At 35.9% G+C, this 27,379-nt stretch overlaps 1 protein-coding gene across 5 annotated transcripts in view; it reads left to right on the forward strand.

Moving 5' to 3' along the window:
* Positions 1–27,379, forward strand: part of DIAPH2 (diaphanous related formin 2) — a 995,484-nt gene that overhangs the window by 44,239 nt on the left and 923,866 nt on the right. For 3 of the 5 annotated variants that reach the window (XM_045470691.1, XM_045470696.1, XM_045470692.1), the window contains exons 2-3: positions 11,334–11,366; positions 13,812–13,988. In XM_045470691.1, the coding sequence (XP_045326647.1) occupies positions 11,334–11,366; positions 13,812–13,988 (210 nt within the window). The remainder of the gene's footprint in view (positions 1–11,333; positions 11,367–13,811; positions 13,989–27,379) is intronic. The other 2 variants (XM_045470695.1, XM_045470693.1) reach the window with 1 other exon arrangement.

The raw sequence follows: 27,379 nt of genomic DNA on the forward strand, positions 1-27,379 counted from the left end.
AGAGCATGAACGGGGGAGGGGCAGAGAGAGAGGGAGACACAGAATTGGAAACAGGCTCCAGGCTCTGAGCCATCGCCCAGAGCCCGACGCGGGGCTCGAACTCACGGACCGCGAGATCGTGACCTGGCTGAAGTCGGACGCTTAACCGACTGCGCCACCCAGGCGCCCCTAGGGTACTACTCTTTTAGAGATCTCAGAACTTCTCTATTGTGATCTTTCATTTATCTCATTTTCTTTTTTTTTTAATATTAAATTTATTGTCAAATTGGTTTCCATACAACACCCAATGGTCCTCTCAGCAGGTGCCCTCCTCAATGCCCATCACCCACTTTCAACTAGACTCTAACCTCCATAAAGGAAGAATGCATGTTTATCTTGCTTTTAATTGTATTCCTAGTGCTCAGCACTGAACAGGTGCATAATAGGTGGTCAAATATTTATTCAGTTGAACCAAACATGGTTTTCTGTGTCATGTTGCCTCTGTCCTTGTTAGCAAACAAGTTAAACCTACATAAATAATTGACCCTTCATTTTTATTGCGATGGCCAACTTACATATTTCAAAAAGAACATAGTAAAATTTTGTGACTAAGTTTTTTAGGTGGTGGTGAGACTTTTGAATTACATACAATTTAGTTGTCCAATTTCTGTATGAGAGTAATTACGCGGTTTTTATAAATCATTGTATTACCATGTAACAGCCATAGGAGTTGAATCTTTATATCTTGCTGTTTTTGTTAATTTCTGTCTGAGAAAATTAAAACTTAATTTTCTTACAATAATGACTCTTGCATTTCAATCAGAACTTCAGCATTAGAATTTATACATAAATCAGCCATTTCTCTTTTTCTTAAGGGGTTGAGACTCTGGAGTGATACTTTTATGATTATACAATACTCATATAATACTATACTACGTTATATTTAATATAACTGATCACAAATGAAGTTTAATAAACTCTAATTGCTTGACTAATGCACAAGCTTATTGCTTTTCTAGAGTTGATTTTAATGAAAATATATGGTCGCTATACTCATTGGTGCAATATGCCCTCATCGTAATGATTCTTATAATTCGATTTGCATAGTAAAAGCTTACTAAAATGACTTTAATCAGTGCTTGTAATTCATGGGTGTGACTCTAATAAAGTTTCTTTTTTGACCACTTTTGTTTTTCTGTTTAAAAAAATTTAACTCGACAGTAGTGTTATAGTTCATACACAAGAGTAAAATCTAAAATGTCTGCTTACATCTCATGTGTGAGAAAGATGGATGTAAATTACATTCAGATAAAATTTGAGACTTTGTCCCTGTAGAAGGTCCTCATAAATGTAAAAAAAATGAGGATAATAAATCTTTAAAATATTTTTTTGTAATTGAGTATCGTTGACACACAATGTTACATTAGTGTCACATGTACAATATAGTGATTCAACTTCTTTATTTGTTATGTTATGTTCACCACAAGTATAGATGAAAATGTGTTTTAATACACCATGTAAAAATATTTTTTAAGGTCAGTTTATGTAAAAATGACTGCTTAATCTTGTCAAGCAGTTCTTTACAGTTCCCTGAACTTTTTCTTTTGGTGGTGTTTTTTTATTATTGCCAGCTCCTTTCCTATGTTTCTTTTTTGACTGATACATAAAGACACTTGTTTGGCAGAAAAAAAATTATTTTCTTTAAAATTTTTTTTAAGTTTTATTTATTTATTTTGAGAGAGAGAGAGAGAGAGAGAGAATGTGCAAGGGAGGGGCAGAGAGAGAGGGAGAGAGAGAATCAGTGTGGAGCCTGATGTGGGGCTCAAACTCACAAACTGAGACCATGACCCGAGCCCAAATCAAGAGTTGCAAGCTTCACTGACTGAGCCACCCAGGTGCCCCGAAAAAATTTATTTTCTATTGAAGATAATTTAAATATAACATATCCAATAACCTATTTTATTATTTACTCTTCTGAAGGAGGATTTATATATTTATTTTTATTTTATGCAAATCAAATTTTTGTCATTTATACAAACATGTCTTTTTTTTAATTGAAGTATAATTAACATCAATGTTATATTCATTTTAGGTGTACAATGTAGTGATTCAACAATTCTATACACCCGAATCCCTCCTTCTACCTTCCCCTGGTAACTATCAATTTATTCTCTATAGTTAAGAGTGTGTTTCTTGGTTTGTGTCTCTCTCTTTTTCCCTTTGATTATTTGCTTTGTTTCTTAAGTTACATATATGTGTGAATTCATATGGTATTCATATTCATATGGTCCTTTTCTGGCTTATTTTGCTTAGCATTATACTCTAATTCCACCTATGTCATTGCAAAAGGACAAGCTTTCATTCTTTTTTATGGCTAAGTAATATTCCAGGTGAGATATATATATATATATATATATATATATATATATATATATACCACATCTTCTTTATCCACTGGGTGGACACTTGGCTGCTTCCATAATTTGGCTATTGTAAATAATGCTGGTATAAACATCAGGGTGCATGTATCACTTTGAATTTGCATTTTTATATGCTTTGTGTAAAACCCTAGTAGTGGAATTGCTGGATTGTAAGGTAGTTCTGTTTTTTAACGTTTTGAGGAACGTCCATATTTTCCATACTGGCTGCCCCAGTTTGCATTCCTACCAACAGGGCACAATGATTCCTTTTTCTCTACATCCTCACTAACACTTGTTTCTTGAGTTTCTTATTTGGGCCATTCTGACAAGTGAGAGGTGATATCTCATTGTAGTTTTGATTTGTGTTTCCCTGATGATGAGTTGATGGTGAACATCTTTCCATGTGTCTATTGCCCATCTGGGTGTCCTCTTTGGAGAAATGTCTGCTCATGACTTCTGTCCATTTTTAAATTGGATTGTTTATTGTTTGTATGTTTATTTGTATAAGTTTTTTATAATTTTGGATACTAACCTTTTATTGGATGTATAATTTGCAAATATCTTTTCCCATTCAATAGGCTGCCTGTTAGTTTTGTTGATTGTTTCTTTTGCTGTGTAGAATCTTTTTATTTTGATGTTATCCCAATAGATTATATTTGCTTTTGTTTCCCTTGCCTCAGGAGACAGATCTAGTAAGAAGCTGCTACCACTGGTATGAAAGTTTATGATTTCAGGTCTCACATTTAAAAAATATAGGGGCGCCTGGGTGGCTCAGTTGGTTGAGCTTCTGACTTCGGCTCAGGTCATGATCTCATGGTTTGTGAGTCAAGCCCTGCGTCGGTCTCTGTGCTGACAGCTCAGAGCCTGGAGCCTGCTTTACAGTCTGTGTCTCCCTCTCTCTCTGACCCTCCCCTGTTCATGCTCTGCCTCTCTCTGTCTCAAAAATAAATAAACATTAAAAGAATTAAAAAATATATATGTATATTTTAATGTTCGTTTATTTTTGAGAGAGAGAACAAATGTGCATGTGAGCAAGGGAAGGACAGAGAGAGAGGGAGACACAGAATCCAAAGCAGGCCTCAGGCTCTGAGCCATCAGCACAGCGCCAAATGTGGGGTCTGAAACCACGAACCACGAGATTATGACCTGAGCTGAAGTCAGACACTTAACCAATTGAGCCATCCAGGCACCCCAGGTCTCACATTTAGATCCTTAACCTATATTGAATTTATTATTCTGTGTGTTACAAGAAAGTGGTACAGTTTTATTCTTTCACATGTAGCTATCCAGTGTTCATAGCACCATTTGTTGAAAAGACTATATTTTTCTCATTGGATAATCTTTCCTAGTTTCTTGAAGATTAATTGGCTATATAGTTGCGAGTTCATTTTTGAGTTTTCTATTCTGTTCCATCCATCTTTGTATCTATTTTTGTGCCAGTACCATACTGTTTTTATTACTACAGCTTTGTATAACTTGAAGTCTGGAGTCATGATACCTCTAGTTTTGTTTTTCTTTTTCAGGATTGCTTTGACTACTTGGGGTCCTTTGTGGTTGCATACAAATTTTAGGATTCTTCTAGTTCTGTGAAAAACGCTGTTGGTATTTGATAGGGATTGCATTGAATGTGTAGATTGCTTTGGGTAGTATAGACATTTTAACAATGTTTGTTCTTCCAATCCATGAGGATGGAAGTTTTTCCATTTCTTTGTGTCCTCTTGAATTTTTTCCATCAGCATTTTATAGTTTTCAGGGAACAGGTCATTCACCTCTTTGGTTAAGTTTATTTCTATGTATTTTATTATTTTTGGTGCAACTCTAAATGGGATTGTTTTCTTACTTTTTCTTTCTGCAGCTTCATTATTAGTGTATAGAAATGCTACAGATTTCTGTATATTGATTGTTTAATCCTGTAACTCTACTGAATTAATTTATCAGTTCTAGGATTTTTTTTTTTTTTTTGGTGGAGTGGGTTTTTGGGTTTTGGGATTTTTTGGTGGGTTTTCTACATATAGTATCATGTCATATGTAAATAGTGGAAGTTTTACTTCTTTCTTACCAATTTGGATCCCTTTTATTTCTTTTTTTGCTCTCTGATTGCTGTGGCTAGGACCTGTACTAGTATGTTTAATAAAAGTGGTAAGAAGAACTTCATTGTCTTGTTGCTGACCTTAGGGGAAAAGCTCTCAGTTTTTCCCCACTGAGTATGATTTTAGCTGTTGGATTTTCATGGATGGTCTTTATTATTTTGAGGTATGTTTCCTCCAAACCTGCTTTGTTGTGGGTTTTTATCATGAATGGATGTTTTAGTTCTTCAAATGCTTTTTCTTCATCTATTGAAATCATCATATGGTTTTTATCCTTTTTCTTATTGATGTGATGTAGTATGTTGATTGAGTTTTGAATATTGAACCATGCTTGAATCCTGGGAATAAATCCCACTTGATCGTGGTGAATTATTTTTTAAATGTATTGTTAGATTTGATTTGCTAGTATTTTGTTGTGGATTTTTGTACCTATGTTCATTAGGGATATTGGCCTATAGTTCTCTTTTTTAATGGTGTCTTTATCTGGTTTTGGTATCAGGGTAAAGCTGGCCACATAGAATGAGTTGAGAAGTTGTCTTTCCTCTTCTATTTTTTAGAATAATTTGAGAAGAATGAGTATTAATTCTAAGAATAGGTATTAATTCTTCTTTATATGTTTGGTAGAATTCACCTGTGAAGCCATCTGGTCTTGGACATCTGTTTGTTGCAAGTTTTGTTTGATTACTGATTCAATTTCATTGCTGGTAATAGGCATGTTCAAATTTCCTATTTCTATTTCACTTTTGTTAGTTTATATGTTTCTAGGAATTTAACTGTTTCTTCTAGGTTGTCCATTTTGTTGGCATATTGTGTTTCATAATATTCTCTTATAACTGTATTTTTGTGGTGTTGTTTGTTATTTCTTCTCTGTCATTGGTGATTTTATTTATTTGAGTACTTTCTCTCTTTTTCTTGATAAGACTGGCTAGAGGTTTACTAATTAATTTTTTCAAAGAACCAGCTCCTGGTTTCATTGATCTGTTCTATGGGTTTTTTTAGGTTCTATATCATTTATTTCTTCTCAAATCTTCATTAATTTCTTCCTTGTGCTGGTTTCAGGTTTTGTTTGTTGTTCTTTTTCTACCTCCTTCAGATGTAAGGTTAGGTTGTTTGAGATTTTTCTTGCTATAAACTTCTCTCTTAGAACTGCTTTTGCTTTATCCCCAAATTTTGGGACCATTGTGTTTTTACTTTGATTTGTTTCCATGTACGTTTTAATTTCTTCTTTGATTTCCTGGTTGACCCATTAATTGTTCAGTAGTATATTGTTTAAGTTCCACGTATTTGTGGCTTTCCAGATTTTCTCTTGTGGGCGATTTCTAGTTTCATAGCATCGTGGGCAGAAAAGATGTATGGTATGACTTAAATCCTGAATTTGTTAAGGCTTGTTTTATGGCCTATATGTTATCTATTCTGGAGAATGATCAGTGTGCCCTTGAGAAGAATGTGTATTCTGCTGTTTTAGAATGCAGTGCTCTAAATATATCTCTTAGATCCATGTGGTTCAATGTGTCATTTAAAGCCATTGTTTCCTTGTTCATTTTTCTGCTTAGATGATTTGTCCGTTGATGTAAGTGGGGTATTTAAGTTCCCTATTATTATTGTGTTATTATTGATTCATTCCTTTATGTTTGTTATTAACTATTTAATATATTTGTGTGCTTCTAATGTTGAGGGTATAAATTTTTACAACTGTTATATATTCTTGTATAATTCCCTTTATTATTACATACTCTCTCTCCATCTTTGTCTCTTGTTAGTCTTTGTTTTAAAGTCTACTTTGTCTGATATAAATATTGCTACCGTGGCTTTCTTTTGATATTTTTTTGCATCATAGATGTTTTTCTATCCCCTCACTTTTGATCTGCAGATGTCTTTAGGTCTAAAATGAGTGTCTTATAGGCAGCATATAGATGGGTCTTGTTTTCATCCATTCTGACACCCTATGTCTGTTGATTCGAGCATTTAGTCTATTTACTTTCAAAGTAATTATTGATAGATATATATTTATTACCATTTTATTACTTGTTTTGTGTTTGTTTCTGAAGACTTTCTCTGATTCTTTATTGTATGTCTCTCTTTTATGGTTTGCTGATTTTTTTAGTGATATATTTGGAATTTTTCTCTTTATTCTTTGAATTTTTATTAGTTGTTTTTAATGTATGGTTACCATTCTGTTTGTATATAATCTCGTCTTTATATAACAGTCTATATTAAATTGATGGTCATATAAGTTTGAACCCATTCTTGTCCCCATGTTTTAAGTATATGGTGTCATATTTTATATCATTTTATTTTGTGGGGTCTTTAACTTTTTTTACAGAAAAATATATTTTTACTACTTTTGTATCTCATACCTTCATACTGTCACTTTTGGTTTCTCCTTTCCACTCAGAGTCCACTTTAGTATTTCTTACAGGGTTGGTTTAGTGGTCATGGACTCCTTCAGTGTTTGTTTGTCTGGGACACTTTATCTCTCCTCCTGTTCTGAATGATAGCCTGGCTCCATAGAGTATTCTTGGCTGCTGATTCAGCACTTTGAATATGCCATGCCCCTCCCTTTTGGTTTGCCAAGTTTCTGATGAAAAATCCCCTGCTATCCTTATGGGGCTTCCTTTTGTATGTTATGTCTTCTTTGGTCTTGCTGCTTTATAACTTTTTCTTTTTCGCTATATTTTGGCGATTTAAATACAATATATCTTGGTGTGGGTCAGCTTTTGTTGATTTTGATGGGATTTCCCTTAGTCTCCTGAATCTGGATATCTGTTTCCTTCCTCAGATTAGGGAAGTTTTCAGCTATTATTTCTTTTAATAAATTTTCTGCCCCCTTTTCTCTGTCTTCTCCTTCTGGGACTCCTGTACTATAAATGTCATACATTTGATAGAGTCACTGTATTCCCTAAATCTATTCTCATTTTGCACAATTATTTTTTCTTGCTTTTGTGCAGCTTGGCTAGTTTTCATTACTCTGCTTTCTAGGTCATTAATTACTCCCTCTGCTTTTTCCAGCCTTCTCTTCATTCCATCAAGAATGTTTCTCAGTTCATTTATGCCTTTTATCTCTGTGTTATTCCTTATCTCTGTGTTATTTGTCTCACTCATGTCTTCCACTGTTTCCTCAAGCCAAGTGAGTACCCTTATGATCATTGCTTTACATACTCCATCAGGCATGTTACTTGTATCTGTTTCACTTAGATCGCTGGCTGTGGTTTTGTCCTGTTCTTTCATATGGGATATATTTCTCTGTCTTCTCATTTTGTGTAAGTCTCTGTGTCTGTTTTTCTGTGTTAGGGAAGTCAGCTATGTCTCCTGTTCTTGTGGGTCATGGCATTATGAAGAAGAGGTCCTATAGTGGTTTTCCCTATTTCCCAGGGTCTGGCATTTTGGGCAGTGTCTTCTAGTGTGCTCTGTGTACTGTAATGTTTTTTCCTGGCCACTTTATCCTTCAGGCCAGTCATCTGCAGAGACTTTCTTTGCCTTTTGTGAGCAATGTTTGGTCCCTGGACTGAATGTGGCCCATTTTGACTAGGTATGCTCTGGTCTGCTTGTGAAATGAGACCTTTTCACTGCTGCCAAAACCAATACTGCAAATATCCCAAGTGGGTGGATGCAGTGTGAGAAGAGGTTTAGACTAGTCTCGATTCAGAGGTCCACAGCACTGCCACTGAGGCAAGTGAAAGTGGCACTTCCAGAATTGTGGTTCTACTGGGGTATGGAGAGTGGGGTTTGGTGTAAGCAAGTTAGGTAGCAAGTGTTGGCACAGCAATGTTTTCCACAGGTAGCCCTGTGCTTATGAAGAAAGGCAGCAGAGGGAAATGGCACCTGCCATGCCTCTCTGGGATGCATTCTGAAATGAGCAAATAAACTCCCCATATTGTGGCCTAGGTGCTCTTCAGATCACTGTTGCCATGCTGTTTGTCCATAGGTCTTTTTGCCTGCCTGCCTTCTCTCCAACAGCAGCCCTAATATCCTCTAGGCTCTATTGCAGCCAAGCCCATTGACTTTTACAATTCCAGGGTTTAAGCCCTGCTTCTTGTCAGAAGTCATGAAATTCAGCCCCTCTTACTTTCCAAGACAGTTTCTACAGGGATTTTATTTTCCCCTTGTGCTTCCCTGTATGTTAGTCTACCTCTCACTTTTCTCTGTGATTGCAGCTCCCTCCCTACTGCAGTGGGGAAGATGTTTCCCTCCCAAACTGTGTCTCTGCACTTCCTACCTTCTTCGATGTGGCCTTTTCTCTCCCTTTAATTGTGGAGTTTGTTCTGTCAATTTTTTTTATGTCAATTTCTGAGGTATTAGGTGATTTGATAGTTATCTAGTTGTTTTCTGGGATGAGGTGAGCCTAGGGTCCTCCTACTCCACTGCCATCTTCTAACCTTGGTGTTTCCATTTAAATAGGATGGACAGATTGGATCTCATTGAGCAAAAAACTCCTTTTAAGGAGGGATTATGGAGTAATGGATATGGAAATATGGAAATCGAAAAGGGTATTCCAGGCAGTGGGAAGAGCCAGTGCATGTGTTTTATTGCATTATTGAAGAAGAGTAAGGTGGTCAGCGTGACTGGAGCTGAGGGAATTAAAGCGACAGTAGCAAGAAATGAGGTTAGAGGGGTCTGAAGAGAATACAGATAAGTAGAGTCTTACAGGATTACATGTAAGATGTGTTGGGGAAGGACTTTGGGTGCCAGGGGAATGCTCTTTGATAAGATGCTTGACTCCCTGGATAAAGATGTGAAAAGACAGTTAAAGGGGGTATCTGTGAATTTGAGATTACTATGAATTGTTTCAAGTCAGTAATTCAGTCCTAGTATTGTAGATCTTGATTATACTAACTGAAAAGTTGGTATGTTGACTGAAAGTTAGCATGCACTTGTAACCAGATAGATTTGTGGTCCTTGGACAGATCACTTAGCCTCTTTCAAGCTTCAGTTTCATCATTTGTAAAATGAAAAGTTTTGACCAGATTATCTTAAATTCTGCCCAACTTTAATAGTCTCTAATGCCATACTATGTGATTAAATATAGAAAAAAAAATTAATAAAAAAAGTGAGAGTAGAAAATAAAACTCAAATTTCTTCCCATAAGAGAAGGTGGAAATATTACTAGCAATACTTTTTTTCTTGTTTCTGTACCCCATGATCAAACTGTCAACATACATTCAATTGAGATACATATTTAAAGCATTCTAGACATATTTAAACCTTAAGTTAGATAATTTGACTAAATTAAATCATATTTCACCTAATTTACATTCTCACTTTGAAGATACAGATGTGCATTTAATTTTGAGTTTATAACCCCAAAGAATGGAAAAAGAAGAAAAGCAGCAATTGGTTGAAGAATTGTCTAATATACTTACTAATAAGACAGGTGGACAGGTACATATCTGGAATGTGGCAAGGTAGTTGAGGTACTTTTGATTTGACATTTCTCACTCTGATTTTATATTATAGGCAATCATGAAGCTTGCCATGGGGCATAAAAGTTTTCTTTAACCCAGAAGGAAAATTAAAGAGAAAATGCCACATAGAGATAGTTCTGCTGTGGATTGATATCTCTTAAAATGGCTTCAGTTCCCCCTTCTTTTTTCTCCTAGGCAATAAAGATTGATTGAGGTTTGTGTTAGCAGGATGTGATGAAGACCTCATACAGAAATGTAAATGTGTAGTGTCCCTGAGGGAATCAATGAATTAAAAGTAGAAAAAAAAACTATACATATAATAGTGTATTTGTCCTAGTTGATCCAGAGAAAGATGATCCTTAAAAGCATTTGGTTGGTGGTATTTGAAGAACAATTTCAAGAAATCCTGAGACCAAATAATTCTCACTTAGTTAGAACTCATAATGAATTCTCCTTACTAGTGGGATGACCACAGATTCCTTAGTAAAAAGGAATGTGAGCATGCACGACAAAGTTGATGCATATCATTTAGCTTCTGTTATAAGAACTAAATGTACAGGGTGTGGCAGAAAGATTAATTTCAATTCCTAATAGACAATTAAAAAATCTTTTTCCTTCCTAATCATAATTTTAATTAGAATTTCAACGTATTTATGATATAATAATAACTGCCCTTCATGCTGATCATATGCTATTGTAAGATCTTGAATTATTTTCTAAATCATGGAAGATTACTAAGTTATTAAATATTACTTTCCTTTAATGTAATATTGCTTTATTACTTTAGTTTTGCTGCACTCTAGTTCTCCAAATAGTGGTGCCCATTTTATTGTTTGGTAGTTTGTATTAACCACTGTATTAATTAGGATACACCATTTTCATTGCTTTTCAGCATTAGAAGTAGAAAATCCCATGCAAAAACAAGTGTTGGAGTTTTTTAGAAATGGGTATATATTAACAGAATCAGTGAATTCAATTTTATCTAGAATATTTATAAAGATGTCTTTTAAATATCAGAGTAACTGAATTCTACACTCAGCTATTTGATTACTATTAAATGTGACATTTCTCCTTTTTTAAAAAATTTATTTTAAAAACATTGTCAATTCTAAAACTTTGAACAAACTTGAAAGGGGTTATGATTTTGCTATATCTTTTCTCATGTTTGAGCACTATGGTAATGGTATCTGATCCAAATCTGACTTTGGGATCTTAAGTCAAATCAGTCTCTAAAAGACATAGGTATCCCCCCTACAAATCTTCATTTTTAATCCTTAAAAATTTTTTTTCTCCTTTTGTAAAGAATGTATATAGTTATATATTTAAACTTGCTAATTCTTTTCGATTAGTTATAGTTAATAAGTAAATAAGCATCATTCAATTATTTGTTTGATCTATGAATTTCTCTTATCTGACAGGTATTTTTTTCCTTTTGATTTTAATAGAACATTCAAATAAAAACTTTGGCAGATGATGTGGTAAGGTGGTTTTAGTAGCATGTTGTTATGTTACTTATGCATGTTGCCTTTTTACTAAAGTGGGTGGACATTAAAGCATTGATGTATGTAAGATATAAAATGTCTAGATGTTTACAAAGTATAGTAAAATGGACGATTCGTCAATAGAAGGACTTTTCTTTTTTTGAAAAATCAGTATAAAGAATTATGAGAACTCAACAAGATTTTGATATCCTTAAACATACCTTAACCAAAATTTTAAAATCTCTATGTAAATCTAACCTGGAAAACACCTATTTTTTTTCCTTTTTGATAGCCAAGTAAATTGTGAATAAGTAAAAGATTAATATTAATATTAGGGGAAATTAATTTAATATAGAAAGCTAAGTTTATTACTTTAGCTAGATACATGCTATTAAATTTAAAATCCGCAAATATTTTGAGCTGAGGCTATCATAGTAAAACTTATTAAAATTTATGGGCATAACATTTAAATGTGCTCTTTCATAGCTAAACTTTAAAAAAATGATATTTTAAGCAGTGCCATTTTTTACTTTGTGAAATTACAAATAATGTACAATATTATTTGTGATTTAAGGAGGTAAAAGTATGTGGCTTATATTCATTTTCTTATCAAGATATAGCTGAAAGCAAAAGCCAATTTTCTAGATAGAAATGAAAGGCATAGTGGAAAATCAAATATATATGTAAATAATGCTACTCAGTAAAAAGCTAGCACTGCGAAAGTGACAATGAAGAGACAGGAACAAAGATATTTTGATTTAATGCTCGATTGCATATTTAAATGCTTTTATGTCCACCATATTTTTTAGTGAAATTAGGCTGTTGGATATGTACTCAAACTTATTTGGGATTACTTAATATTTTTTCTTGGGTTGTTCGAAGATATAATACATATCTAAACCAATTTAATTTTCCTTAAATAGTTAAAAGAAAATTTGAATTAGTTCAAGATGATGTAAAGAAATGAATCTTAATGTGAACACCAGGATAGGGACCAGGGACTTATAAATTTATCAAGTTACTTTTTTTCTGAAATGAGAGAGTTGGTCTAGATGATTTTTCAAGTTTCTTCCCAATTCTAAAACACTATGATTTATATAATCTCTTTGCAAGCAACCATATTCTAAAATCATTTTTGTAATCCTAAATAAGTTGTATAAAACTGGCCATATTTCTTTAAAAGTACATTTAATTTTAAGAAAGTGTTCTTTGAATCAAAATAAGAAGTATGTTCTTTTAATGGGGGGGGTCAGTGGAAATTTACATAAGTTGGGGTAATAACTTCTGTGATGCTTTTTGTGTTTTTAAAATAATTTATGAGGACTCAGTAACATGACAGTGAAGATGCACTGTCCTCACATCTAACATGTCTGCTTGTTTAACATGAGTTGATGGTATGCATGTGCTTTCTAACAGAAACCAGAATAAAACTGAGTTGCATTCAGTTTTATGGACCTTACTAATTTTTGATGTCTGATATTTTGTGGTTTAAAACAGATTGGGCTCTTTGTATGTACCTTTGTATGTAACTCACTTTACATGAAATAGCAAGCTGATTATTAGAGATTGTGCTAATTATTAGAGATTATACGTGGAATCAATGGTACAGAATTAATATCTGTAAAACATCAAGTTCTTTATGATAGTATTTGTAGGAATAAGACATTTTTATTTATGTTAACATTTACATTAAATAGAAAAGGTAATGTCTTGTTAATCCTCAATTTTTAGGGAAAAAAAGTAAAGGAAATAATAGTAACAAGAATAAAAAATAGCAGTTAAGTACACTAAACATATGAACTTATTTGAATCTCATAATAACCCTGTGCAGTGTAGGTAATATCATTATTTATTTAAAATATATTAACTTGTTATCTGTATTTTAGAGATGAGAAAACAGAAAGAGCATGTAATTTGCACAGGGTTCCTCAGCTAATAAATGACAGATTCAAACCCAGGCAGTCTGGCTTCAGAGTCTTTGTTATTAACCATTATACTTGACCACTATGCTGGCAAGGTATCCACAGATACTTATAGTTTTTGGCACTTTGAAGAGAGAAACATTACTGTAATTTCCCACCTGAGAAGTGAATATTGGGGCTCTTTTTTATTCCTTTCTTTATTTCTCATAATTCAAAAGTTGCCACTATTGTCCCTCAAACAACTACATAACTTTGATGCAAGACTTTTATTTACCTATTTACAGTGTAAAGTGGAAATGACGAGGCACTAAGGTTTACCTTGGAGGACTGCTTTTCACACCTCAGACTTCTGAGACTGAATTAAAAGGTTTCAAAATTGTGCAATCTCTAACTAGAAATTCTTGCTTAAAATAAGTTTGTCAAAAGACAGTATTATACTAAGTGCTATTTTGATGTTTCAGTACTTCATATTTATGATTCTGGATTTCTTTGAGTTTCTTATTTTTTTTTCTTTTTGTAGCGTGACCGAATTACAAGTTTTAGAAAATCTACTGTCAAAAAAGAAAAACCTTTTATTCAGCATCCTATTGATTCTCAAGTTGCAATGAGTGAGTTTCCAGCAGCTCAGCCATTGTATGATGAACGATCGTTGAATTTGTCAGAAAAGGAAGTACTGGATCTTTTTGAAAAAATGATGGTAAGTTTGTACCTTACTTTTGTTGTAATTTTAAAATGTGTGTGCCCAGAGTATTACAGGTTTTTAAGTATGTGTGTTTGTATGGATTGCATTTATATCATGTAAAGGAGAGTCCAGAAACTTGTTGATACAACTGAACTATTTTCAGAAGTATGCTTTTTAAAATTTTTTAAATGTTTATTTTTGAGAGTGAGAGCGAGAGAGAGGGAGGGAGGGGCAAAGATAGAGGGAGACACAGAATCCGAAGCAGGCTCCAGTTTCTGAGCTGTCAACACGGAGCCTGACGCGGGACTCAAACTCACAGACCACAGGATCATGACCTGAGCTGAAATAAGATGCCTAGCCAACTGAACCACCCAGGTGCCCCTTCAGAAGTATGTTTTTTCAATGTTTATTTATTTTTGGGACAGAGAGAGACAGAGCATGAACGGGGGAGGGGCAGAGAGAGAGGGAGACACAGAATCGGAAACAGGCTCCAGGCTCCGAGCCATCAGCCCAGAGCCTGACGCGGGGCTTGAACTCCCGGACCGCGAGATCGTGACCTGGCTGAAGTCGGACGCTCAACCGACTGCGCCACCCAGGCGCCCCCAGAAGTATGTTTTTTGACTTGAGTTAAAATATCCTTACCTGACTATCACTTTCACTATGATCTCTGGAAAGCAAGGGCTGTCTTATTTGTGTCCTCTAGTGTTTTGTGGTCTCCTGCACATTGAATCAGTTTTTCAATGAACTAATTTGTGTTTCTGTTTTTGGTGAAGAAAAACAGACCAAAGTTCACTTTCCGGAAAACAGCACAAGGTATCTTGTTGTTTATATGGAATAGAGTTAGGAAGACAGTAAAACAAACAGACAAGCAAAGAAAAAAAACAGTAGAGGGGAAATAATGCCTGGAAAGAGAAGGAGAAGAAAAAGGAAGTAGGAGGACTCTAGGCTCAGCTCATTTCAGGAACACAACTAGATAACTACCAAATTATTCTAAATACCTCAGAAGTTGACCTGAAGACTGACAAAACAAACTCCACAACTAAAGAGAGAAAAGAGGCCACATGGAGAAGGGTAGGAAGTGCATGCAAAGATATGGTTTAAGGGACAAACAGATAGATCACAGCTGCTGAGTAGGGGATGGAGCCATGGTCAAGTAGAAGGGAGAAAGAGAGAGAAAGAGAGAGAGAGAGAGAGAGAGAGACGCACACAGGGGAGTGGCACAAGGAGAACATTTCCCCAAATCCATTGACTTAGAAAATTTGATGGGCTGAATTTCCTGAGTTCTTGCAACCAGCAAGGCTTAAAGCCTGGAGTTTTAAAGATCAACAGGTTTGGCTGGGATAGAGCCCTGAGGGCATTGCCCTGTGCCTTGAGAGAAGGCAGGCAAACGACCTAGGGACAGATGTCATTGAAACACCTGGGGCACACGTGGGGAGATTGTTTGCTGTTCTCTGAGCTTGCCCCTGCGAGGCAGTGTTCACAGAGACACCTCTCTAGGAACAAAAGAGTAGGGACATAATTGGCTTTTCTCTCCTACAGAATAAGAGACTTAGACAAAATGCAAAGACAAAGGAATATATCCCAAATGAAAGAATAGGATAAGGCCTCAGCCAGAAATCTAAGCAAAACAGATATAAGTAACATGCCTGATAGAGTATTAAAAGCAACGTTCATAAGGATACTCACTGGGACTGAGAAAAGAAGACTTTAGTGACAGCCTAACTGCAGAGATAAAAGAATTAAAAAAGAATCACAAATGAAGAGTGCAATAAACAAGATTAGAAATATCTGATGCAATGAACAGTGGGCTGGAAGAAGTAGAGGAACTAATTAATGACCTAGAAGACAAAGTAATGGAAAGTAATGAAGCTGAGCAAAGGAGACAATTATGCAAAATAAGAATAGACTTAGGGAACTCAATAACCATCAAATGAAATAACTTTTATATTATAGATTTTCAAGAAGAAGAGAGAGATAAGGGGGCAGAAGATTTATTTGAAGAAATAATAGCTGAAAACTTCCCAAATCTGGGATGGAAATAGACATCCAGTTCCAGGAGGCACAGAGAACTCCCATCAAAATCAACAAAAGCAGGCCAACACCAAGACATAGTGTATTTAAATTGGTAAAATATAGTCATAAAGAAAAGATCTTAAAAGCAGCAAGACAAAAGAAGTCCTTAACTTACAAGGGAAGACCCTTAAGGCTAGTGGCTGATTTCCCAACAGAAACTTGGTAAGCCAGAAGGGAGTGGCATACTATATTCAACTTGCTGAATGGGAAAAATCTGCAGCCAAGAATATTCTGTCAAGCAAGGCTAATGTACAGAATAAAAGGCAAGGTAAAGAGTTTTCCAGACAAAAACTAACGGTGTTCTTGACCACTAAACCAGCCCTGCAAGAAATATTAAAGGGGACTCTTTGAGTGCAAAGGAGAGACCAAAAGTGACAGAATAAAGGCAAGAAATAGTAAAGCAATAAAAATGAATATTTTTTGTAAAAATCAGTTCAGGAACTCATACACACAGAAAGAAAAATATAGTGACATATACCTAAATTGTGGGGAGAAAAGGAGGAAAGAATAGGTTCAAATTTGAATGAACATCAACTTAATATAGAGTGCTATTTGCAGAAGAAGTTATATACAAACTGAATGGTAACCATTTATCAAAAACCATTAATAAACATGCAATCAATAAAGAGAAAAAATCCTAATATATCACTAAAGAAAATCTGCAAACCATGAACGTGAGAAAGACAAGAAAAGATCAGAAAAAATCTCCAGAAACTATCACAAAAGAGGTAATAAAAATGACAATAAATATATATCTATCAGTAATACTTTGAATGTAGATGGATTGAATGCTGCAATCAAAAGACATAGAATGATAGAATGGATTAAAAAAACGCACAAGTCCATCTATATGCTGCCTACAAGACACTCATTTTAGACATACAGACAAATGTAGATTGAAAGTGAGGGGATGTAAAAACATCAATCATCCAAATCAGTTTCCAAAGAAAGAGTAGCAATACTTATATTGTACAAAATAGACTTTTAAACAAAAAGTATAGCAAAAGATACTGAAAGGCACTATATAGTAATAAAGGGTACAATCCAAAAAGAAGATATCACAATTTAAGTATTTATGAAACCAACATGGGAACATCCAAATCTATAAAATAATAACAAATATAAAGGAACTCATTGATAATAATACAAAAATCATAGGGGACTTTAACACCCCACTTACATCAGTGGACAGATCATCTAAAGAAAATCAATAAGGAAACAATGACTTTGAATGACACACTGGACTAGATGGACTTAACACATATATTCAGAATATTCCATTCTTAAATAGCAGAAAACACATTCTTTTCAAGTGCACATGGAACATTCTTTGGAACAGATTACATGTTTGGTAACAAAACATGGCTCAGCAAATACAAAACTTTGAAGTCATACCATGCACCTTTTCTGACCACAATGCTATGAAACTAGAAGTCACCAACAAGAAAAGATAGGGAAAGACAACAAATACATGGGGGTTAAACAACATGCTACTAAAGAATGAATGGGTCAATCAGGAAATCAAATAAGTAATAAAAAAATACATGGAAACAAATGAAAATAATGCATGGAAACAAATGAAAATAAGAACAGTCCAAAGCTTTGAGATGCAGCAAATGTGGTCATATGAGGGATGTATATAGCAATACAGGCCTACCTCAAAAAGCAAGAAAAAATTCAGACAACCTAACCTTACACTAAAGGATCTAGAAAGAACAACAGAAGAAGCCTAAAGCCAGCAGAATTAAGGAAATGATAAACTTCAGAGCAGAAATTAATGATATAGAAAGTTAAAAAAAAACAATAGAACAGATCAATGAATCCAGGACATAGTTCTTTGAACAAAATTAATAAAATTGATAAACCTCTAGCCAAACATATCAAAGATTAAAGATAAATGACCCAAATAATAAAATCACAAAGGGGATAGGAGAAATAACAGCTAACACCACAGAAATGCAATTATAAGAGAATGTTATGAGAAACTATTTGCCCTCAAATTGGACAATCTGGAAAAATGGATCAATTCCTACAAACATATAAACTACCAAAACTAAAATAAGAAGAAATAGAAAACTTAAACAGACCAATAACCAGCAAAGAAATTGAATCAGGAATCAAAAATCTCCCAGGACACAGCAGTCCAGGACCAGATGACTTCATGGGCAAATTCTACCAGACATTTAAGAAGACTTAATATCTGTTCTTCTCAAACAAAAGCAGACCAGCACCAAGACATATTGTATTTAAATTGGCAAAATATAAAGAAAAAAATTTTAAAGCAAGACAAAAGAAGATAAAAATAGAAAGGGAAGGAAAACTTCTAAATTCATTCTGTGAGGTGAGCATTACCCTGATTCCAAAACTAGATAAAGACACCACACACACACACACACACAGACACACACACACACACACACACAAAAAAAAAAAAAAAAGAGAGAGAGAGAGAAACTGCAGTGCCAATATCCCTTATGAACACGGATGCAGTAATTCTCAATAAAATATTAGCAAACCAAATCCAACAGTACATTAAAAGAAACATTCCTCAGGTGGCATTTATTTCCTGGGCTGCAAGGGTGGCTCAATATTTGCAAATCAATTAAAGTGATACACCACATTAATAAAAGAATGTATAAGAAACATATGATCCTTCCAAGACATGCAGAAAAAGCATTTGACAAAGTACAACATCCATTCATTATAAAAACACTTAAAGTAAGTTTAGAGGGAAAATACCTGAGCATAATAAAGCCCATCTATAAAAAACCCACAGGTGATATAATCCTAAATGGGGATAAAATTAATGTTTCCTCTACAGTCATGACAGGGATGTCCATTCTCACCACTTTTATTCAACATAGTACTGAAAGTCCTAGGCACAGAAATCGGAAAACTAACAGTTGTACGTAGAGTATATCCAAACTGGTAAGGAAGAATATGGAACCACAAAAGACCCACAATAGTCAAGGCAACCTTGACAAAGAAAAGGAAAGCTGATGGCATCAAAATCCTGGACTTCACATTATATTTCAAAGCTGTAGTAATTCCATCAGTGTACTGACACAAAAAGAGACACATAGATCAAAGAAGAAAATAGAAAACCCAGAAATGAACCCACAACTATATGGTCAATTAATCTTCACAAAGCAGGAAAGAATATCCAGTGGGAAAAAGACCATTTCATCAACAAATGGTATTTGGAAAATTGGACAGCAACATGCAAAAGAAAGAAACTGGAACTCTTTCTTTTTTTTTTTAATTACTAAAAAAATTTTTCTTAATATTTGTTTATTTTTGAGACAGAGAGACACAGAGCATGAGCATGGGAGGGGCAGAGAGAGAGGGAGACACAGAATCTGAAGCAGGGTCCAGGCTCTGAGCTATTAGCACAGAGCCTGATGTGGGGCTTGAACTCACGAACTGTGAGATTATGACCTGAGCCGATGTTGGACACTTAACCAACTGAGCTACCCAGGTGCCCCAAACTGGAACTCTTTCTTACACCATACACAAAAATAAATTAAAAGTAGATTAAAGACCTAAGTATAAGACCCAAAACCATAAAAATCATAGAAGAGAACATAGGCAGTAACTTTGACATCAGCCACAGCAAATTCTTTCTAGATATATCTCCTGAGGCAAGGGAAACAAAAACAAAAATAAACTTTTGGGACTACATGAAAAAGCTTCAGCACAGCAAAGGAAACAATCAAGAAAACTAAAAGGCAGCCTATGGAATTGGAGAAGATATTTATAAATGAGTTAACTGATAAAGGGTTACTATCCACAGTATATGAAGAATTTAGAAAACTCATCACCCAAAAGACTAATAATCCAATTTAAAAAAATGGATAGAAGAAATGAATAATTTTCCATGAAGATATCCACATGGCCAAAAGACACATGAAAAGATGCTCAACATCACTGATCATCACGGATTTGCAAATCAAAACTACATTGAAATATCACCTTATACCTGTTAGATGGCTAAAATTAACAGTAGAAGAAACAGCAGTTGGAGAGGATGTAGAGAATATGAAACCCCTCTATACTTTTGGTGGGAAAGCAAAATGATGCAGTCATTGTGGAAAAGTATGAAGGTCCCTCAGAAAGTTAAAAATAGAAGTACTCAAGTGATTAGGAAGATGGTGACATAGGAGGACTCTGGACTCACCTCGTCCTGCTGATTGCTTAGATTCCACCCACATCTGCCTAAATAACCCAGAAAAGTGCCAGAAGACTAGCACAACGGACTCTCCAGAGCCAAGCATAGACATGAGGATCACGGAAGAGGGTAGGAAGGGCAGAGAGGCAATGCATGCTACAGGGACTGGCGGGAGGGAGCTGGGAGGTGGAGGGGCAGCCCGCCGGGAAAGGCAGAGCCCCTGAAGTCTGGCTTGCAAAAGCGGAGGGGCCAGACTCCGTGAGTTCTGACAGCCAGAGGGACTTAATATCTGGAATGTTAAAACTCAACAGCTCTACTACTGGAGAACAGGGAGGGCGAGAGGATGCCGGAGGGAGAGTTGTTGAGCCCTGGAAGGACAGAGCTCTGTGGGGGAACAAAGGCGCTGGCAAGCGCCATCTCCCTCTCCCATCTCCTGGCCAAAATTCCAAAGGAAACCAGTTCCAGTCACCGAACTTGCATGCACCGCACAAATGCCCAACACTGTGCTTCTGTGGATCCATCCCTCCAATGGGTCCGCCTATGTCCTGGTGCTGCAGGGCCCCTCCTGCAGGGGACCACTGACAGCAAAGCTAGATAAGCCTGCGCCTCCCGCCCCTGTGAACCTTGCATATCCACCCAGGCTAATTTGCCCTTGGTCATATCCCATAGAAGCAGAACCACAAGTGTGGCAGTGTGCAAGTAGCCCAGACAGGGGCCACACCACTCCACAGTGAGTCCTGCCCCTGGGAGAGGTACACACCAGTCTGACTGTGGTGCCAGCAGACCACAGTCTGTGGGCTGCGGGCAGACAGAGGGTCTGACTGTGGCCCTGCCCACCAACACAAGTTACTCCAGACAGCACATAGAAAGTGCCCTGAAGTTTGGAGCCACCACAGAGACTACCCAAAAGGAGAGTTCGGAAGAATTCTCCTCAAGAGAAACTCCAGGAAGCAGAGACACCTAACTAATTGATCAAAAATGATTTAAGCAATAAAACAGAACAAGAATTTAGAATAGTAGTCATAAAATTAATCGCTGGGCTTGAAAAAAGTATAGAGGACAGAAGAGAATCTATTGCTACAGAGATCAAGAGACTAAGAAATAGTCATGAGGAGCTACAAAAGCTATAAATGAGGTGCAAAATAAAATGGAGGCGACCACAGCTCAGATTGAAGAGGCAGAGGAGAGAATAGGTGAATTAGAAGATAAAATTATGGAAAAAGAGGAAGCTGAGAAAAAGATACAAAAATCCAGGAATATGAGGGGAGAATTAGAGACTAAGTGATGCGATCAAACAGAACAATATCCATATCATAGGAATTCCAGAAGAAGAAGAGAGAGAGAAAGGGGCTGAAGGTGTACTTGAACAAATCATAGCTGAAAACTTTCCTGATCTGGGGAAGGAAAAGAGGCATTGAAATCCAAGAGGCACAGAGGACTCCCTTGAGACGTAACTTGAATCAATTTCTACATGACATATCATAGTGAAACTGGCAAAATACAAGAATAAAGAGAGAATTCTGAAAGCAGTTAGGGATAAACATGCTCTAACATATAAAAGGAGACCGATAAGACTAGTGGCAGAACAATCTACTGAAACTTGGCAGGCCAGAAAGGAATGGCAGGAAATCTTTAATGTGATGAACAAAAAAATATGCAGCCTATAGTCCTTTATCCAGTAAGCCTGTCATTCAGAATAGAAGGAGAGATAAAGGTTTTCCCAAACAGAAACTGAAGGAACTCATCACCACTACACCAGCCCTACAAGAGATCCTAAGGAGGATTCTGTGAGTGAAATGTTGCAAGGACCACAAAGTACCAGAGACATCACTGCAAGCATGAAACCTACACACATTACAATGACTCTAAACACATGTCATTCAATAATAACACTGAATGTAAATGGACTAAATGCTCCAAACAAAAGACATAGGGTATCGGAATGGATAATGAAAGAAGATCCATCTATTTTCTGTCTACAAGAAACTCATTTTAGACCTGAGGACACCTTCAGATTGAAAGGGAGGGGATGGAGAACTATCTATCATGATACTGGAAGTCAAAAGACAGCTGGAGTAGCCATACTTATATTAGACAAACTAGACTTTAAATTAAAGGCTGTAACAAGAGATGAAGAAGGGCATTACATAATGATTACAGGGTCTATCCATCAGGTAGAGCTAACAACTATAAATGTCTATGCACTGAATCTGAAAGACCCCAAATATATAAAACAATCAGAAACCTAAGCAACCTTAATGATTAGAATGTGGTCATTGCAGGGGACTTTAATATTCCACTTACAACAATGGATAGATCATCTAGACACAGGATCAATAAAGACACAAGGGCCCTGAATGATACATTGGATCAGATGGACTTGACAGATATATTTAGAACTCTGCATCCCAAAGCGACAGAATATACTTTCTTCTTGAGTGCACGTGGAACATTCTCCAAAATAGATCACATACTGGGTCACAAAACAGCCCTCAATAAATACAAAAGAATTGAGATCATACCATGCATACTTTCAGACCATAATGCTATGAAGCTTGAAATCAACCATAGGAAAAAGTCTGGAAATGGTCCAAAAGCATGGAGGTTAAAGAACACCCTACTAAAGAATGAATGGGTTAACCAGGCAATTAGAGAATAAATTTAAAAAAATATATACGGAAACCAATGAAAATGAAAATAAAACAATCCAAATGCTTTGGGATGCAGCAAAGGCAGTCCTGAGAGGAAAATACATTGCAATCCAGGCCTATCTCAAGAAAAAAGAAAAATCCCAAATATAAAATCTAACAGGACACCTAAAGGAAATAGAAGCAGAACAGCAAAGACATCCCAAACCCAGTAGCAGAAGAGAAACAATAAAGAGCAGAGCAGAAATAAACAATAGAGCATCTAAAAAACCTGTAGAGCAGATCAATGAAACCAAGATTTGGTTTTTTGAAAAAATATACAAAATTGATATACCTCTATCCAGGCTTCTCAAAAATAAAAGGGAGAGGACTCAGATAAAATCATGAATGAAAATGGAATTATTACAACCAATCCCTCAGAAATACAAGGAATTCTCAAGGAATACTATGAAAAACTATATGCCAACAAAATGGACAACCTGGAAGAAATGGACAAATTCCTAAGCACCCACACAGTTCCAAAACTCAAACAGGAAGAAATAGAAAACTTGAACAGACCCATAAGCAGCAAAGAAATTGAATCAGTTTTCAAAAATCTCCCAACAAATAAGAATCCAGGACCAGAGGGCTTCCCTGGGGAATTCTACCAGACATTTAAAGCAGAGATAATACCTATCCTTCTCAAGCTTTTCCAAAAAAATAGAAAGGGAAGGAAAACTTCCAGACTCATTCTATGAAGCCAGCATTACTTTGATTCCCAAACCAGAGATAGACCCTACAAGAAAAGAGAACTACAGGCCAATATCCCTGATGAATATGGATGCAAAAATTCTCAATAAGATATTAGCCAATCTAATTCAACAGCATATAAAAAGAATTATTCACCATGATCAAGTGGGATTCATTCCTGGGCTTCAGGGCTGGTTCAACATTCGCAAATCATTCAATGTGATACATCACATTAATAAAAGAAAAGATAAGCATATGATCCTGTCAATTGATGCAGAAAAAGAATTTAACAAAATTCAGCATCCTTTCTTAATAAAAACCCTCGAAAAAGGCAGGATGGAAGGAACATACTGAAACATTATCAAAGCCCATAGCTAATATGATCCTCAATGGGGAGAAACTGAGAGCTTTCCCCCTGAGATCAGGAACACGACAGGGATGTCCACTCTCACTGCTGTTGTTTAACATAGTGTTGGAAGTTCTAGCATCAGCAATCAGACAACAAAAGGAAATCCAAGGAATCAAAATGGGCAAAGATGAAGTCAAGCTTTCACTTTTTGCAGATGACATGACATTATACATGGAAAATCCGATAGACTCCACGGAAAGTCTACTTGAACTGATACATGAATTCAGCAAAGTCCCAGGATACAAAATCAATGTACAGAAGTCAGTTGCATTCTTATATACTAATAACAAAGCAACAGAAAGACAAATAAAGACACTGATCCCATTCACAATTGCACCAAGAAGCATAAAATACCTAGGAATAAACCCAACCAAAGATGTAAAAGATCTGTAAGCTGAAAACTATAGAAAGCTTATGAAGGAAATTGAAGAAGATATAAAGAAATGGAAAAACATTCCGTGCTCATGGATTGGAAGAATCAATATTGTTAAAATGTCAATACTGCCCAAAGCTATCTACACATTCAATGCAATCCCAGTCAAAATCGCACCAGCATTCTTCTTGAAGCTAGAACAAGTACTCCTAAAATTTGTATGGAACCACAAAAGGCCCCGAATAGCCAAAGTAATTTTGAAGAAGAAGACCAAAGCGGGAGGCATCACAATCCCAGTCTTTAGCCTCTACTTCAAAGCTGTAATCATCAAGACAGCATGGTATTGGCACAAAAACAGACACATAGACCAATGGAATAGAATAGAAACCCCAGAACTAGACCCACAAACGTATGGCCAACTAATCTCTGACAAAGCAGGAAAGAATAGCCAATGGAAAAAAGACGGTCTCTTTAACAAATGGTGCTGGGAGAGCTGGACAACAACATTCAGAAGGATGAAACTAGACCACTTTCTTACCCCATTCACAAAAATAAACTCAAAATGGATAAAAGACCTGAATGTGAGACAGGAAACAATCTAAACCCTAGAGGAGAAAGCAGGAAAAAACCTCTCTGACCTCAGCTGCAGCAATTTCTTACTTGACACATCCCCAAAGGCAAGGGAATTAAAAGCAAAAATGAACTATTGGGAACTCATGAAGATAAAAAGCTTCTGCACTTTAAAGAAGACAATCAACAAAACTAAAAGGCAACCAACGGAATAGGAAAAGATATTTGCAAATGACATATTGGACAAAGGGCTAGTATCCAAAATCTATAAAGTACTCACCAAACTCCACACCTGAAAAACAAGTGATCCAGTGAAGAAATGGGCAGAAGACATGAATAGACAATTCTATAAAGAAGACATCCAGATGGCCACCAGGCATATGAAAAGATGCTCAACGTCGCTCCTCATCAGGGAAATACAAATCAAAACCACACTCAGATACCACCTCCTGTAAGTCAGAGTGGCTAAAATGAACAAATCAGGAGACTATAGATGCTGGCGAGGATGTGGAGAAACGGGAACCGTCTTGCACTGTTGGTGGGGATGCAAACTGGTACAGCCACTCTGGAAAACATGTGGACGTTCATCAAAAAATTAAGCATAGATCTACCTTATGACCCAGCAATAGCACTGCTAGGAATTTACCCAAGGGATACAGGAGTGCTGATGCATAGGGCACTTGTACCCGAATGTTGATAGCAGCACTTTCACCAATAGCCAAATTATGGAAAGAGCCTAAAGGTCCATCAACGGATGAATGGAGAAAGAAGTTGTGGTTTATATACACAATGGAATACTACATGGCAATGAGAAGGAAGGAAATATGGCCTTTTGTAGCAACATGGATGGAACTGGAGAGTGTTATGCTAAATGAAATAAATCATACAGAGAAGACAGATACCATATGTTTTCACTCTTAAGTTGCTCCTGAGACACTTACCAGAAGACCATGGGGGAGGGGAAGGAAACAAAAAAAAAGGGGTTGGAGAGGGAGGGAGCCAAATCATAAGGGACTCTTAAAAACTGAGAATAAACTTAGGGTTGATGGGGGGTGGGGGGGAAGGGAAAGTGGATGATAGGTTTTGAGGAGGGCTCCTGTTGGGATGAGCACTGTGGTTTGTATGGAAACCAATTTGAGAATAATTTTCACATTAAAAAAATAAAAGAAAAAAATAATAATCCTCTATGATCCAGCCAGTGCACTACTAATTATTTATTCAAAGAATACAAAACTAGTAATTAAAAGGGTTATATGGAGTCTGATTTTTGTTGCAGCATTATCTACAACAGCTAGGTATGGAAACTTCCCTTTTGTGAATTGATTGATGAATGTATAAGTTTGTGTTTTGTATGTATGTATATATACATACATATACACATACATATATATATATGGACTCTTAGCCATATAAAAGAATGAAATCTTGCCATTTGCAAGGACATGGATGGAAGTAGAGAGTATTATGGTAAGTGAAATAAGTCAGGTAAGGACAAATACCATATGATTTCACTCGTGAATTTTAGGAAAGAAAACATAAGTGGGGGGAATAAAAAAGAGAGTGGCAAGGCAATAAAGAGACTCTTAACTATAGAAAAGAAACTGATGGTTTTCAGAGGAAGGTTGATATAGGGAATGGGTTAAATAGGTGGTGGGGATTAAGGATTGCACTTGTTGTGATGGGCACTGGGTGATGTATGGATGTGTTGAATCCTTATATTGTACACCTTAAACTAATATTAGACTATATGTTAACTAACTGAAATTTAAATTAAAAGTTAAAAAAAACAGTGGAAGATATAGATGTATTAATTCCTCCAAGTTTGTTCTATTAGCAGTCATATAACCTACATTTTTAGCATGTTACTTATATTTTATAGCTTGCAGACTAGATTATTTCTTGTGTTAGATAATAAGATAATACTTTGAGTATTCAGAAGTTTATGGTAGCAGGATGGTGAGGGGAGAATTTGGGACATAGGACATTATTTTGCTTGACCAGAGGAATGCTGGAGATTCTGATTCATCATTCATTCATTTATAATTGTATCCCACTTAATATTGTTAAGATTTTGTGGATGTTTATTGATGTGGAGTTAGTGTTCATAGGAGTTTCATAGGTCCCCTTATCTATACCACATTGAAAGGTTAAGAATCACTTAAAAACTCTACTCTTCAACTGTGCTCAGTATAGAACATCTTGTCAATATCTCTTTCCCAACCTCACTATTTTGCTCCTGTCCTTTTAAGAGTTAGCAGGCCTTCAATAAATACTTGTGCAATGTTGTTGAATGAATGCAAACAAATTCCCTTTATCTTTAAACCTTTCTCTTGACTTCTCTTATCTAGCCACAAATGGCATCTGGCTTTTCCCCTGATAAAAGTCCTCGAATTGCTACTCTCAGCCATTTTTCCCTAACTCTGTGGTACACCCTTT

The sequence above is a fragment of the Leopardus geoffroyi genome, chromosome X (genome assembly GCF_018350155.1).
Source record: "Leopardus geoffroyi isolate Oge1 chromosome X, O.geoffroyi_Oge1_pat1.0, whole genome shotgun sequence".
Taxonomy (NCBI): Eukaryota; Metazoa; Chordata; class Mammalia; order Carnivora; family Felidae; genus Leopardus; species Leopardus geoffroyi.